This window comes from Chiloscyllium plagiosum, unplaced genomic scaffold, assembly GCF_037043375.1.
Source record: "Chiloscyllium plagiosum isolate Xiang-an unplaced genomic scaffold, Cpla_swu_hap1 HiC_scaffold_1, whole genome shotgun sequence".
NCBI classification, from domain to species: domain Eukaryota; kingdom Metazoa; phylum Chordata; class Chondrichthyes; order Orectolobiformes; family Hemiscylliidae; genus Chiloscyllium; species Chiloscyllium plagiosum.
Window position 1 is genome coordinate 107,764,097 of NW_028270139.1, and position 13,924 is coordinate 107,778,020.

Sequence of the window (13,924 nt, forward strand, 5' to 3'; positions counted from 1 at the left end):
TTTACGCACCTCTTGAATTTATGCCTGGAGACCCATACCTAATAAAACATCTAGCAGTTTTGAAAGACCCAATTGTCTCAGCTTCTATAGACTCTTAGTTGTAGATTTCTAGTACCCTTTGGTGAAAAAACTGCTTCCAAATTTTGCTCCTTAAGATCTACCTCTAATTCAAAGATTATTTCTCTTAGTTCTTGATATGCTACTAGAGAAAAACAAAGCTTCTCTTTATATCTTGAATCCTTTGAATATTTGAAACACCTTAGTCAGGTCACCCTTAAATTTTATATATTCAAGGATATCCAAGTCAAATTTATGTAATGTGCTCTCACAATTTAACCTTCTTAGATTTGATATCTGATCAATCCAATCTTTAGATTTATTTTGCTGATATGTTAGCAGTGGAAGAAGGAATCCTCTGTGCAGAGGATACATACGATGGAGTGCACCATGAGAAAAGGGAATAGCTGCAGGCCTGACCTTGAGGAGCAAGTATCAGATATGGGTCCACAAAAACTGTCAGAATCATTACTAGAAATCCAAGGAGTATGTATGAGGCTGAGTTTCAGGGTAACTGTGTTGACTTATGAGCAAAGGTTAGATGGGTTGGGTCTATGTTCATTGGAATTAAGAAGAATGAGAGGTCATCCTCCTGAAACAATCTCAATTCTGAGGGGGCTGGACAGTGATTTTTTAAAATGTATGTTGCATCTTTCTAAAATTGTTTCTGAGATGGGATTTGTGATTTTCTTAGAGCACACAATGGAAACATCTCCCCAGGGTTTCTGAGGAACGTTATATTAGAAAAGTCCATAAATCAATTGCAAACAGTTTAAGGAATTCAACTCTTCCAGTGCACATAATAGTCTTATAACGATATAACTGACAATAGCCCATTGTTATAATTTCTCAAGTAGAAGAAACAGCTTATGCAGTTGACATCCTGTCAGTCTCATGCGTCTTTCCTATATTCTGAATATTTTAAATCTTTGATTGTGCATAAACTCTTGATGCTCATCGTAGTACTGTGATGCAAGGTCAAGTTCAGTATCACAGATTCGGATTTGTTGGGCAAACTTTTGGTTGAGGCCAGAAATGTTTATTGGCAACACACCATCAACCAACTCCCTCTTAATTTTATAGGCACCAGGTAGTGATTAAGTTAATACTGAGGTTGCCATCCAGACACCAGCAGCTCAAGGGTCTCAGCAACACCACCAGGATCAGTGACCAATGTTGATTTTGAAGTTGTTTTCCCTGATACTTGTATTCAAAAGTGCTTTGTTTTAATGGTCAGTGTAATGGCTTTGAAATCACATCACATTTTATGTTGAGATTGGAGTAACAAGTCCTAATAACTGGATATTTAATTACCTTCAAAGGTTGTATTCCACATTGTCTCTACAATCTTTGATCCATTGGTTTTGCTGTATCCTTGCTTCAGGACTTCTTGCAGTGCTTTTGCATACAGCACAACGGCATCATGGAACCCCTCCACAAACATGTTTACCTGCAGGAAACACAACCAGTTCGTGCAAGCAGAATGTAAGTGCAGGTTTGATAAGATCAAATATAATAACCATTTTAAAACAAAGATCACAACTCTACATTGTCTCCAGAACCATTTCAAAATTGGGTTCTTTGTGCTACTGTTATCCTTGCGGTACATTTAATGACAATATTATAAATTACTTCAGTGTTTTACTTTGCTTCTTTCACTTTTTAATGGCCCAAAATTAGTAAAGTTAGATGTCCACATTAGTTTCTAAATACATTCCTCTGCCAGTTTAATTGGCTTAATTTTCATTTTTATTATCTGCTTATTAATTTCCTATATGAAGTTTGTGGTAAAATGGTGACATTTGTCTGAAGGAAATCTCAAAATTGAGGCATACCTCATTAACATAACAGCGCTGAACTGTAGATACAGCGATCAAGCACCATGGTTCAGCTAATTGGTCTGTACTTTTTTCCAAATAATCATCTGAATGCTGAGCATGCTCATAGGTAGATCCTTTGGTTAGAGTGGCAAGAGGATTGTGAATCAATCATTGTGGACAAATATGGACGGGTATTGACTTGCCAAATTACTGTGACTCAGAAGGATTGTTCACTAGTAAACACATGGAATTGTTTAAGTAGTCCAGTGTTACGGCTGATGTTCACCTGAGAAAATTGAGCAGAGCATGTGTAGCACAGTTTGTCCTGAATTTTGGAAAATGTTCAAAAACTTTAATCCCAGATAATCATACCTAAAAATCTGATACCTGCTTTGAGTGGGCACAGGCACTGGGAAACCATTGGCTACTAACTTAGCAATTGTTACATTACCAGGAAGGGGTGGTTGGAGGATTTACTTGGGATGTTATGCCATGAAATTAGTCCGCTCGCATGTTTAATTTTAAGCATGAGGCAGACAAATTTCCTCCTGAATTACTGTATTATTGTAATGCAGTGAGTCAGGGAGTTTTCAAATCTTGCTAACTATTTGTTATTAGGATTAAGCTATTGCTTTGAGCTAAGTTGCCTAAAGTTGAGTCTGTTAATCAGGCATCTCCCTAAGAGCACATCCTGAATAGAGAGCCAGATAGATACAACTAGCTTGCTGCAGGGTTTAAGTTACATTAGTAAACATTAAAGGATACAAAGATATAGAAAGAATAAAGTATAGAATCTGCATCAATCACCCTCCTCATGGTTAATGCATGTTTTATTCCTTCAACTTACTTCAATTTATGGTACAGGTAAATAACTGTAGGCATACCCTACGAGTAGATATTTACATGGATTTCATTAGGAATTTTTCAACGCTCAGGGTCCCAGGCTTCTTCCCAAGACCTAGGATATTCCCAACCTCCTTTCACTAAAGCACAACTCCTGTAGTCCCCATTAGGGAGGTGCCACCTACAGACACTGTGCTCCTCGCCGGGTGCTGCTTTTAGATGGCAGTCTGACTGCCGTGCCTGATGAGGCCCAGGCGTGTGGGAAAGTAACACAATCAGATTGATTGCCCATTTACCAACAATTTAAAGTCAATGGATATGAACATCAAGCTGTACGTAAACAATACAAGTGTTCACTTTCCCATGTAAATTTAGGAGAAAATTATCCCCCCTAAAATCTCCTAGGGCCTCACACTGCTAATATCAGAATGGTTTACTCCCACCTTGACCCTCACAGAAATCCTAATCCATACCTTTTGTTGAGTTAATGGCAAGTAAAATATAAATGGACACAAATTTAATAGAATCTGATGCAAGTGCTATGAATTTATTAAGACGACAATTTCTCAACTCACATTAATATACAATCAGCTAATCAAAGAATAAAAGTACATTTCTCGAGTTTAGAATGTGTAACTAAAATGGTAAACATCATCCTTTCATCGATTCCTAAAATGTGAATGCTCCTTAACATGTTGGGTTTCTTGAATTCCATCAACAAATATAATCTTCCTCACTCTTTTAAACAGCAAGTGTATGCAAAATCTTATAAAACGAGACCATCAGAGAATTTCACACTTTGAAGATTTGCTTTCAACCAAAGTCATTTTCAAGCAACTGTTTACTCAGACCTCAATAAGAGTGTTTGTTTCATTCTTAATTTACTTCGTGCAAGCAAGCTAAGAATTATGAAATGAGTTGACAAAATAAATGAGCAGGCAAATGAAATTTACCAACAAAACCTTGTATGTATTTTATATGTAATAGGTAGCATATGCTGACCATGAATGGTGGGGGGGGGGAAGTTTAAAGAGATCAATGCTAAATGTGCCCTAACAGACAACAGAATACTCAACTTTCTAGCCAAAGAGGTAGAACACAGGTCAGGAAATGTAAAGGGTCAGTCTTTGTGGTGTTCTGATCAGGTTACAACAGAAATATTGCATCCAATTTAAATCAAGAATCAAAGCAGGCAAAGGTGCAAAACATAACCAACTCTGCTGATAAAATGTTGGCCTTTATCCCAAGGTGAATTAAATACAAAAGAGAGGAATATATTCAGCTTTGCAGTGCTTTCGTCAGACTGCGTGTGAGTAGCTGTTCAACTTTGGGCACAGAACCTCAGGAAAGATATACTGGACTTGGAAAACGTGCAACACAAATTTACTAGAATCATAATAGAGCTTGAAGGGATATGAAGACAGGAAGCATAAAGTTTGCTTGTATTCCATTGAGTTTACAGGATTGAGCAGTGATGTAATACCAACCTTTAACAGCAGTCTTGTCAGTACCAGAGTCCAGTGGTAGGTGTTCCTGGCAATGCAAGGAATAGTAGGAAAAAGAGAAATAGCAGCTGAAAACAGGTCATGGCCTAGGGAATCTGAAAGACTTAGGATAGCACAGTCAAAATTGAGGGGCTGGAGTTTGGAGGCAGAGAGTAAAGAATGTGGGCGGGGGTGGCAGGGGCATCTTGTTAGATGGACTCTGATGCATACAGGGCATCCCAAGGTGGTGTCCTCCTCTTTGTTCCCAACTTTTGAGTATTCTGCCTAAAAAGAAAAACAGCCTGCTGCTCCTGCCCACCCACCAACCACATGAAGGCTTAGGCAACATATTATTTGCATCTAACAAGCTGAATTGACCCCTAATTATGTAACTAAATATGTCAGATTGAGGGGCTGAAAAATCCAATCCAATATAATAACTGGGAAATCTTGGCAAAAGAAAAGTAATAATTTTAAATTAACTGCGAGTTAGTTGACTAGGGAGGCTAGATGGCTCGAGTAACCAGCAACATGTTCCTTCTTTCAGTCTGTTCTGATATTCCATTGTCTTGCTTCATGGAAAAGCTAATAGGTGCATTGCACGTTATGACACAGCTCTGGGACAGATGGGGCTTGGACCCAAGCTTGTGGTCACATGTACGGACACTACCACTTTGTCACAACAATTCCTATGGAAAAGACTGTAAACTGAACTAAATTGGTTATTCTTTCAAAAAGAGCATGTATAAAGATATAGCATTGAATGGAAAGAACTCTTAACAGCTAACAAGGTATCTTTTAGCCTTAGGGACAGTGAATTCAGCTAGACACTACAAAAATAAAGTAGTTGCATAGAAAAATAAAATCAGTTGACTGTGGCACAAACATCAGAAGCAAGTTAGTCAGGATCGTTGTTCATGTGAATGGTATTTGAATGCTATCTTCCCCTACAATACCATTCAAATGCTAAAGAGGATCAGCAACATGCTGAAAAGGTAACAGAGAATGCAGTCTGAAAATACAGAGTAACAATGAATCCAAGAATTATTTTAATGGCATTGAGGCAGATTTTTTTTTAAACTGGTGAAGTCAGGCTCACTTCCAATGTTTTTATAATAATATAGCCTGAGAAAATGCATTCTGTTTCAAAAAGTAAGTCTCTCATTCTTGGAAATTAATTGAATACTTTTAATTCCCCAGCTCCTTGTAATGCCAATTCTAATCATAAACTGCATAAAAGAATGGCCAGAATGGAAGCCACTGTACAATAAGTCTGGGTCTTAGCAATTATGTCTAATGTCCACAAAGACATTGCGTACATTCCTTTTAACATGGTCTCCACATTTGTGCAATTTTCATGCCAAATTCAAATACGAGGCCTCTGTAATTTAATCTAACAGAGGAAAATATATAACTTCTAATTTTTACTGCCTTCCACAATGTTGTATTTTGTTTTGGCATGTGTCTATCAAATAAAAGAAAAATGTAGTGTTGTGTAATGGAGCAAAAGAAGTGTAATTGTGCACAATGGATGATATTGGATTGGCCACAGGTTACACATAGTGCTTAATATTTAGTTCTATTCTCGTTAATCACCTGAAGCGGGCAGCCAAATAGATATTGCCCATTTTTTGTTGTTGCCTGACACATTTGTTCTCCTACATTGTCGTGAGAAAATTCTCTTAGCTTCTTCTCGAAACCTCAGTCTATACAACTTACTATTCAGCTGACTAACAATATGTCAAGGACTACTCCTGAAGATAAAGTTTCAAACCCAATGCTGTTTCATATCAATCAAAAATCACACAACATCAGGTTATAGTCCAACAGGTTTACTTGGAAGTGCATGCTTTCGGAGCGCTGCGTTACCTGACCAAGGAACAGCACTCTGAAAGCTTGTACTTCCAAATACACCTGTTGGACTATAACCTGGTGTTGTGAGATTTTTAAATTTGTCCACCCCGGACCAACACCAGCACCAGCACCAGCACCAACACCAGCACCTCCACATTATCAAACCAGTCATCAAGAGAAACATTTCAAGAGATGGCCAGGTATAAGTTTAGTTCCTCTGAGATCTAGTCCATGTCAACTTGGACAGTAATTGAATATTGGATTCCCAAATTCTGAAGTTGAGCAGGGGCCAGTTGGGGACTTTCAACTTCATCTCAAAAATGGGCACCTGATTATAGGCCGCATGGAACAAAAATGCACCTGCCCATGAAAACTGCACTTGTTTTAATTTCAAAACCAGGCAAAAACTGATCAGAGATTAATGTGACTGTCAATATCTATACAGCCATTGAAAAAATTATGGCGCTCTAACTGCCGTCATTGCACAGTGACACTTCAACATTGTTATGATGTATTTGGAATACACCTTTATTCTAATGGCAAGTGTTAGTTTTGTGATCAGCCACATGGTGCCTGAATATATCTGACAAGTTTTGGTGGTCATTTCACCTACCAAACTGATTCAGATACGTCACTTTCCAAATGTAGTGAATGAAGAATAATGAATTCCCAACTTAGCAGAAATAATCACACTAAACAATGCAGAGAACCACGTGTTCCTTTTATCTATAGTTTAGAAAATGTCACAACAAAAGCAGTGCTGCTTCACCTAATTTCAGGTAGAAAATTAATTAAATCAAGCCAGATTAATTGATCAGGAAATTAGTCAGGGTAATAGAATTTTGTTCTTGTTAAAAATTGAAAACTGTAATTACTATTAACACATCCCTACAGGCCAAGTAAATACCTGATCATTACAATGCTACGAACATTACTATGCATTTGATCATAAACATTTGATAATTATTCAAAGAACTTTAAACTAAATGAGTGCTGAAATATTATCACGTAATCTTCAGTCCTTGATGGAAGATTCAGGATCTGTCTATTCTTAATGTTAATAGCAGGCCCCAGTGTCAGATAGGAGTCAGATGCAGGAGGCCTGATGGTAATGGTGGATATCTGAAACACAGAAAATACTGGAGAAATTCAACAGATCTGAAGCATTTGAAATGACGCAGAAACAGAGTTGATGTCTCAAGTCCAAGAAAGTTTTTTCTTCAGCATTGAAGAAAAACGTCTGTTCTGAAGAGGAGTCATCTATCCACAGATGTTACCAGATCTGCTGAGCTTCTCCAGCATTTACTATGTACATTATTTTGGACAGATGCTAATTTCACCAGCCAAGAAATTTCACTAGATTCTCTAATCTCATGCCATCATTTAATCACACAATCTGCGGACACACTGAGGAAATGGTGAAATGCTTCTGCCCTCTTACACTTGCCAAGATGACAGGCAATTGTAGTTAGATACATCATTTGATGTATCATTTATATATTATATCAATAAATAAATGGAATTAAACATTGACATTGTATATTGCCCTGTTTTTAAAGGGGCAGAGATATATGGTAAACATGTCATATGTTTAATAAAGATCAACGTAACCTAACTAAATAGTGAATAGATACACAACATAATAACCAATGAGCCTGTGTACAGGTGCAGAATTGAATTTCACGAGATCCAAGCTGCTTTAAAATCTACAGTTTTTCCTCACAAAGGCAAAACACATTTGTCTCCCAAATTCTAACCTCCATAAACTCGAAGTTATCTAAAGCTCTGCTACCCATGCCTTGACTCATACCATATCCAATTCACCTAGCACCCCTAAGCTCAACTGTCGAACAATATCTTGATTTTAATAGCCTATCCTTGATTTCAAATCACTCCTATAATCTCTGTAATCTCTGCCGTCCCCACAATGCTCTGATCTATCTGTGTTCATCTAATTCTGGTCTCTTCCTCATCATCACCAATTTAAATTTCTTCACCAACAGGGCTTCACCTCCAAATGCTGAAGCCCTAAACTCTGAAATTTCTGACCTACAACTTTCTTTATGATCCTCTTTAAAACCATCTCTTTGCCTAAATTAGATTACCATTCCTACTGTATGCTAACATGGTTCAATATCATATTTTATGTTAAAGTTCCTTGACAAACACATGAGATGTCATAATATGTTAAAGAGGCTAGTTAAACAGAATGTGTTGTTGGGGCAGAGACTGAGCAACTACCTTTCCATTTCCAATCCTAGATAACCTTACATTTTGTTGCTGCATGGTGGCTGCCACTGGACTACGTGGCTCTTCCCATTCCTGATGAGTAATTTTTCATACCAAGTTGAACATTAAGCCCAATTAAAATTCACGTCCCTTGTTAAACTTAAAGTAACAATTTTTATTAGATACTTTAAAAGTCAAACAGTTCAACATCACAGAATGATGCACAACTTCAATCAGGCACCAATGTCAAAGTTTGCATTATTCCCTCAAAAGAAACTACTACTAATAAAAAGCAAGTATCAGCAGATATTCCTTTCTGCCCCACTATTTCAATGACATTTAGTGCCAGCATACAAAAATAAGATGCACTTGGTTTGCAGCCTATGAGAGGAAGTCTGCTGAACAACTTAGAAGGAGTCATTGCTTTAATGAACTCTGTCCTTGCTGATTTTGGACCTGGATAAATAGTCCTGTACAAACAGAAGACAACTGAAAATAACATCCAGTCTTTTCTTCATTGTAGTCAGTTTATTTTTAGTTTGTTGTGTGATTTATGAAAGGTGGGAAAACACAGCTATTTAGTGCAAATTGTGGGAAATAACTTTGTTTTAATAATATTTAAGGACTGATTTTGAAAAAAAAAATCACATTTTTCTCACTGTCTTTTCAATGTCCTGTCCTTTTTCCCCTACATGTCAGACATATGTAAATAAAACCTCTTTTCTCATTAATTCATGCAGATCTATGATTTAACAGGTGCAGCTATCTTCCACACCATGCCAAAGCATTATTCCCCCTTTGGGACTCTGAAAAATGAGCATCAACAAGCTTGCAGACAAAGGAGCATCACTGCCAAGCATGATTCTGTCCTCAACCAGTGTCCTCGTGCACACTTACATTCCAACACTGTTAGTGGATAGCAATCAGCAGTGAAATAATGTTGGTTTTCCTTTCCTTGCCCAGTGTGTTAAGGACAGTGTCAACCTCCAGCAGTCACCAATCATCAAATTCAACACTGACTCGGGATCAAACCTGGCACATTCTTGAACTTTATTAGTTTGCAACTTACTGCATGCTACACTTGCCAGCTAAACCATTAGGGGATCTGAACTATGTGAGAAATATAAGGATTAGGCATTTTTAACTAAAACAAAGAGGTTTTTTTAGGTGCCTTTTGTCCTTGTCATGAACCCTCATTCTTTCACAGAAGAATTTTAAATATAACATAATGACAAGTCATGAACGACAGGAGGAGAGGTTAGGAGTAATGACTGAAAACCTGATTGAAAAGCTGTCTGCTGAGAAGGTTACTAAAGGAGAAAAAGGAAGTGAATCAATGGAGGGGTTTCTGCAGAGTTTTGGCGAGAGTGTGGGATCAATGCGGCTGCAAAATGCAATTAATGGGGGGGGGGGGGGTGAAATGACTTAGGGATGGGAGCCAGGATCTTTCAAGTGGGATGAACCGATTGTTTGTGTATCAAGTGTCAATTGTTTATCATGTATAACTTTCTCCAACTGCCCATAATAATAATGGACTTTAAACAATGTGAAGAAATTGGTTTTAATTCATAAAAATGGTACAGTATTTTTGAAAAAGAAAATTCAAACTAGAGAGGCCATGAAGTGATGTGAAACAATAATGAGCTAGTCAAAATTCAGGATTTGTTTGTGAAACATGTGCATCTCAGAGACAGGTACAACACCTCATAATTGCCAACGAGAAAAATAGTATCTATGTCTACTAAGAACAGAGCTAAAGGCCAGGACCAAAGAAAATGACGTCAAATAGTTGTAGGAGGACATTTCAGTTCATTCACTCAAGGATGTCAAACAAGCAGTGTAGAAGATTAAAGAAAGCTGGGATTCAGAGAGTACAGGAGCTGGAGCTGAGCATTATCAACATATATTTGGAACCTGGTGTGATTTTGGATAAGGTCACTAAGGGGTACCACGTAGATGTCAAACAGAAGTCATTGTTCTTCTTATTGTTGGTACAAGTCTGTACTAAATTTCTTTTCATGAAACCTAAAGTTTCTTTATTTCATCACACATGAATAGAAATATAAATTAAAATTCTGTAATAAATATATTTTGAACAAGAATAGGCTACAATCAAAAAGGCAGTTTGCTGTGCCCGCACCTTAATGCTATTCAGTCAAGAATGCATTCAGTTAAATCTTCAAGAGTAGTGAATAATAGAGATGACTGTTGATGCTTTACTCAGTGTTCTGGTTAGGTTATGGGTGAAAGGATGAGAATAATAAGCTGAGAATATGTCCTCAGAAATCCACAATTTTAGGCAGGATTGGACTTTGTTCATTTTATTTAGTACGCTGCTGCTTCAAAAGTACTCTGACTACTGAATAGAACCATTCATTGTGACAAATTATCCAGTGTCATACTGAAGCATTTCTTCCTATTCTTAGGGCTACAGGAGACACAAAGTGCTGTCTATCAGCACGCAGTGCATGGCTAAGCACATTACAGAACAAGTCAAGCATGGATGATTTGATATGTTTCTGCATTATTAGCAAGCAAATTAGTTACAAATGTACTTGAAATTTATTAGCATACCTGTTAAGTTCACATTTATCACTGATGGCATCTCAGAAATCAGCATTATGTAATGTTTGGAAGTTCCAGTGCTGAATGACTGCCTGTCTTAAATTACATCACAAGTTCAGGTGCACTCACTGTTAACATTCCCTTTGAAGGTGAGAAAATGGTCACCCTTGTTTGCACCAGTAGCTTTTGGTTTGCGTTTGAATTTGTTTCTGCCTTGCTTCTTCATAGCTTTCTCAATGCACTTCAAAAATACTGCACCAGTTACATGAATTAAATCCAATTTCATTATGTTGTTTTATGTTAATTTGGGTATGTGGAAAAAACTGAATGTGATAAATAATTAGCACTTAGTAATAATTAATCAATCCATCCCTAAATTAATTGCATTTTCTGCTTTGAAATTAGACAAGTGATTGTAATTGATCTGACTCCGAGACTAGAATCTTACCGTTTTTGAAACATTTTCTTGGTAAAGTGGGTCCAAACTCATCCCACATAGCTTCTCCCTGTAAAACTGGGATGTTAACTAAGCAACTGATAGCAGTAGAATCCTAAGATGTGAAGCCCAGTGATACAGCTGGAAAAGATGGGCACTGAAGAAAGTGGGAAGGCATAAGGGAAACTCAAACATAAGCACCTCTAGAGATGTTGCCTTCTCATCTAGCATCTCTATAATGGTGAGGGATTGTGAGGGGTTGTGACTGACAAGGGCCAGCAATGGTGCCTTGGCCTGCCACCAAGAGGCCACCTTCAGATAGCCTTGGACTCTTGGGGAGGGGTGGGCATTAGGAGAAATGGGGCTGAGGGAAAGCTGTTAGATACAAGGACAATCCTGGCTATTTCAGCAACTTTTTCCAATTGACATCTTTCGCTGGCATAATGACTGCCTGGACTGCTTGCTGGGAGAGACTGTTCATTTGGAGGCCAAAGCACATCAGGTTCCAGGCTAATGCAGTGTTTTCAAATGTTGCACTCAGTCCCAAGTCAAACATCACCTTTTCAGGGCTGTGTCTGCTCCTAGACAGCAGATATTGATTGCGTTTATTTATATTTGGATCTCACCAGAGAAAGGTGAGTAGTCAGGGAGAAAGATGTGTTATTTTTATCATGTTTAAAATGTAAAACATTATCATGTTTTTAAGTAGATGGCCACAGATCAATGGTAAAGTATGACAAATGAACTAGATTTTAAGATTTCAGACATCACCAGTGGAAACTATGAAACTGAGTTGAGCCAATATGGTCATTTAATATGACTAATACCTGAAAATAATGACCATGAGAGCTGCTGGATTATTACATAAAACCAATTGGTTCACTAATGATGTTTGCCATTTTTATCTGTTCTAGTCTACTTAAAACTGATGCCCTAAGACTATATGGTTGACATTTAATGTACTCTGAAATGACCTAGCGAGCACTCAATTGTAAAAATTATCAATACTGCGACCTCCTCGGATATTAAATGCAGCTGAAGTAAGTGCAGAAATTACAGCCATTTTGAGCACAGCAAGATCATGCAGAGAGGTATGATATGGAAGACCAATTCATCGACGTTTTGTGGTGTGGACCAAAAGAGGAAAGCCAGTTAGAACACCATAAAAACTCCTTGATTTTACTCAAGTTGGTGAATCGGCGCTTCTAACATGGAATACAATTAATGGATGGTCAGGTCAGATTTTCAAAGGCAAATGGCAAATGAATTCAAATTTCATTTCTCCAAATTTTCCAGTTTGCAGTTTTAGTTTTAAATAAAGAATTGTTAGGAATGTTTACTATAAACTCTGATATACAACCTAAGGCAGACAAGCATGTGCACCAGGTATGGAATCACATAAAACTAAACCTTACTCTTTTTGCAAATTGGTTACTTTCCTAATTAATGCCTTCTCCCACACTCTTTTCCAATGTGTAACTTCTCTGTCAAGGCAGATAATATGCAAAACTAAATTCAGAGCTTTGTCATAGCAACTGGGAGATATGCAGAGTGGCCTTCGATTGATTGGCCCTGTGACATTCCTGACTTCCTGTCAGAAAGTCACCAAACTTCTCTTGAATCTCAACAACTTCAGTACAACAAACATCAACGACTCACCTAGTTAAGTGCTTGCACAAATACAGTCTCTTCCTCAGTCTCTGAATTCCACAGACTTTAACACCCTTTGGCATATATTTAAGACTTCTTTGTATACACATGTAGGCCTCATAAACACGTGTAATATATGTATGTTTACAGATGTGTAAATTTGTAATATGAAACATGCTTGTCAATACAATGCCATTCCATCATGTGACTGTTCTCCTCTCTGCATATGAATAGTATAATATGTTGCATGGCTCATCATGGTAACACCACTTGTTAAAATCTAGGCTTGGTTAGTATGATGGAAAATTCTAGACTCATACCACTCCATGCATTTTAGACTCTGAATTATTAATACATTATCAGTACTTGCTTCTAGCCTTTTGCTTTGACTGGTAATTTTTTTTCATTCAAGAGTAGGGAGTATAGTAAAATTCGATGCGTGATTATCAAAAGTGACTCAACTGAGCAATTAGTTTTCCACTTTTCACTGTCACTCTGCTGAAAACAAACTGGGCATTGTTGAACTGTTGCTAGACACTCCAGTAACTCTCACAAATTAGGTGTCAAGGCAGTGGAATGCTGCATCACTGGCCGAAACAACTCTTGCCTCAGTATGAATTGGTCACATATTTCCCGACCTCATGAATCCAGGTGACACTTGGGTGAGGGTGCCCTGACTACTTGTCTCCTTTCTGTCTCTGTTCGTTGCTGATCCTGGGACGGCCAGATGAGGTCCAGCATGCGTTTCTCAGTTGCAAGCTGCAACGTCTGCCGAGCAATGACCTATTTCCATCCCAGAGTGTACCTGCTGAAGATATCTGTCTCTGTAATATTTTACCAGATTTCATTCATATCACACCATATTAGCTTTTCCATATAATTAATTGTCAGATATTTCTTATGTCTCAGGTGTGTTCATTCAAAAGCAAACTGTTTCTCTTGCCTTTCCTACAGCGGGTTATTCACCTATTTGCTTGAATATGACA

The 13,924-nt window shown here is 37.7% G+C and overlaps 1 protein-coding gene across 4 annotated transcripts in view; it reads right to left on the reverse strand.

The window, feature by feature from the left end:
- The window catches only part of npr3 (natriuretic peptide receptor 3), a 91,800-nt gene that overhangs the window by 34,174 nt on the left and 43,702 nt on the right, over nucleotides 1-13,924 (reverse strand). For all 4 annotated transcript variants that reach the window (XM_043686845.2, XM_043686782.2, XM_043686933.2 and 1 more), the window contains exon 4: nucleotides 1,372-1,507. In XM_043686845.2, the coding sequence (XP_043542780.2) occupies nucleotides 1,372-1,507 (136 nt within the window). The remainder of the gene's footprint in view (nucleotides 1-1,371; nucleotides 1,508-13,924) is intronic.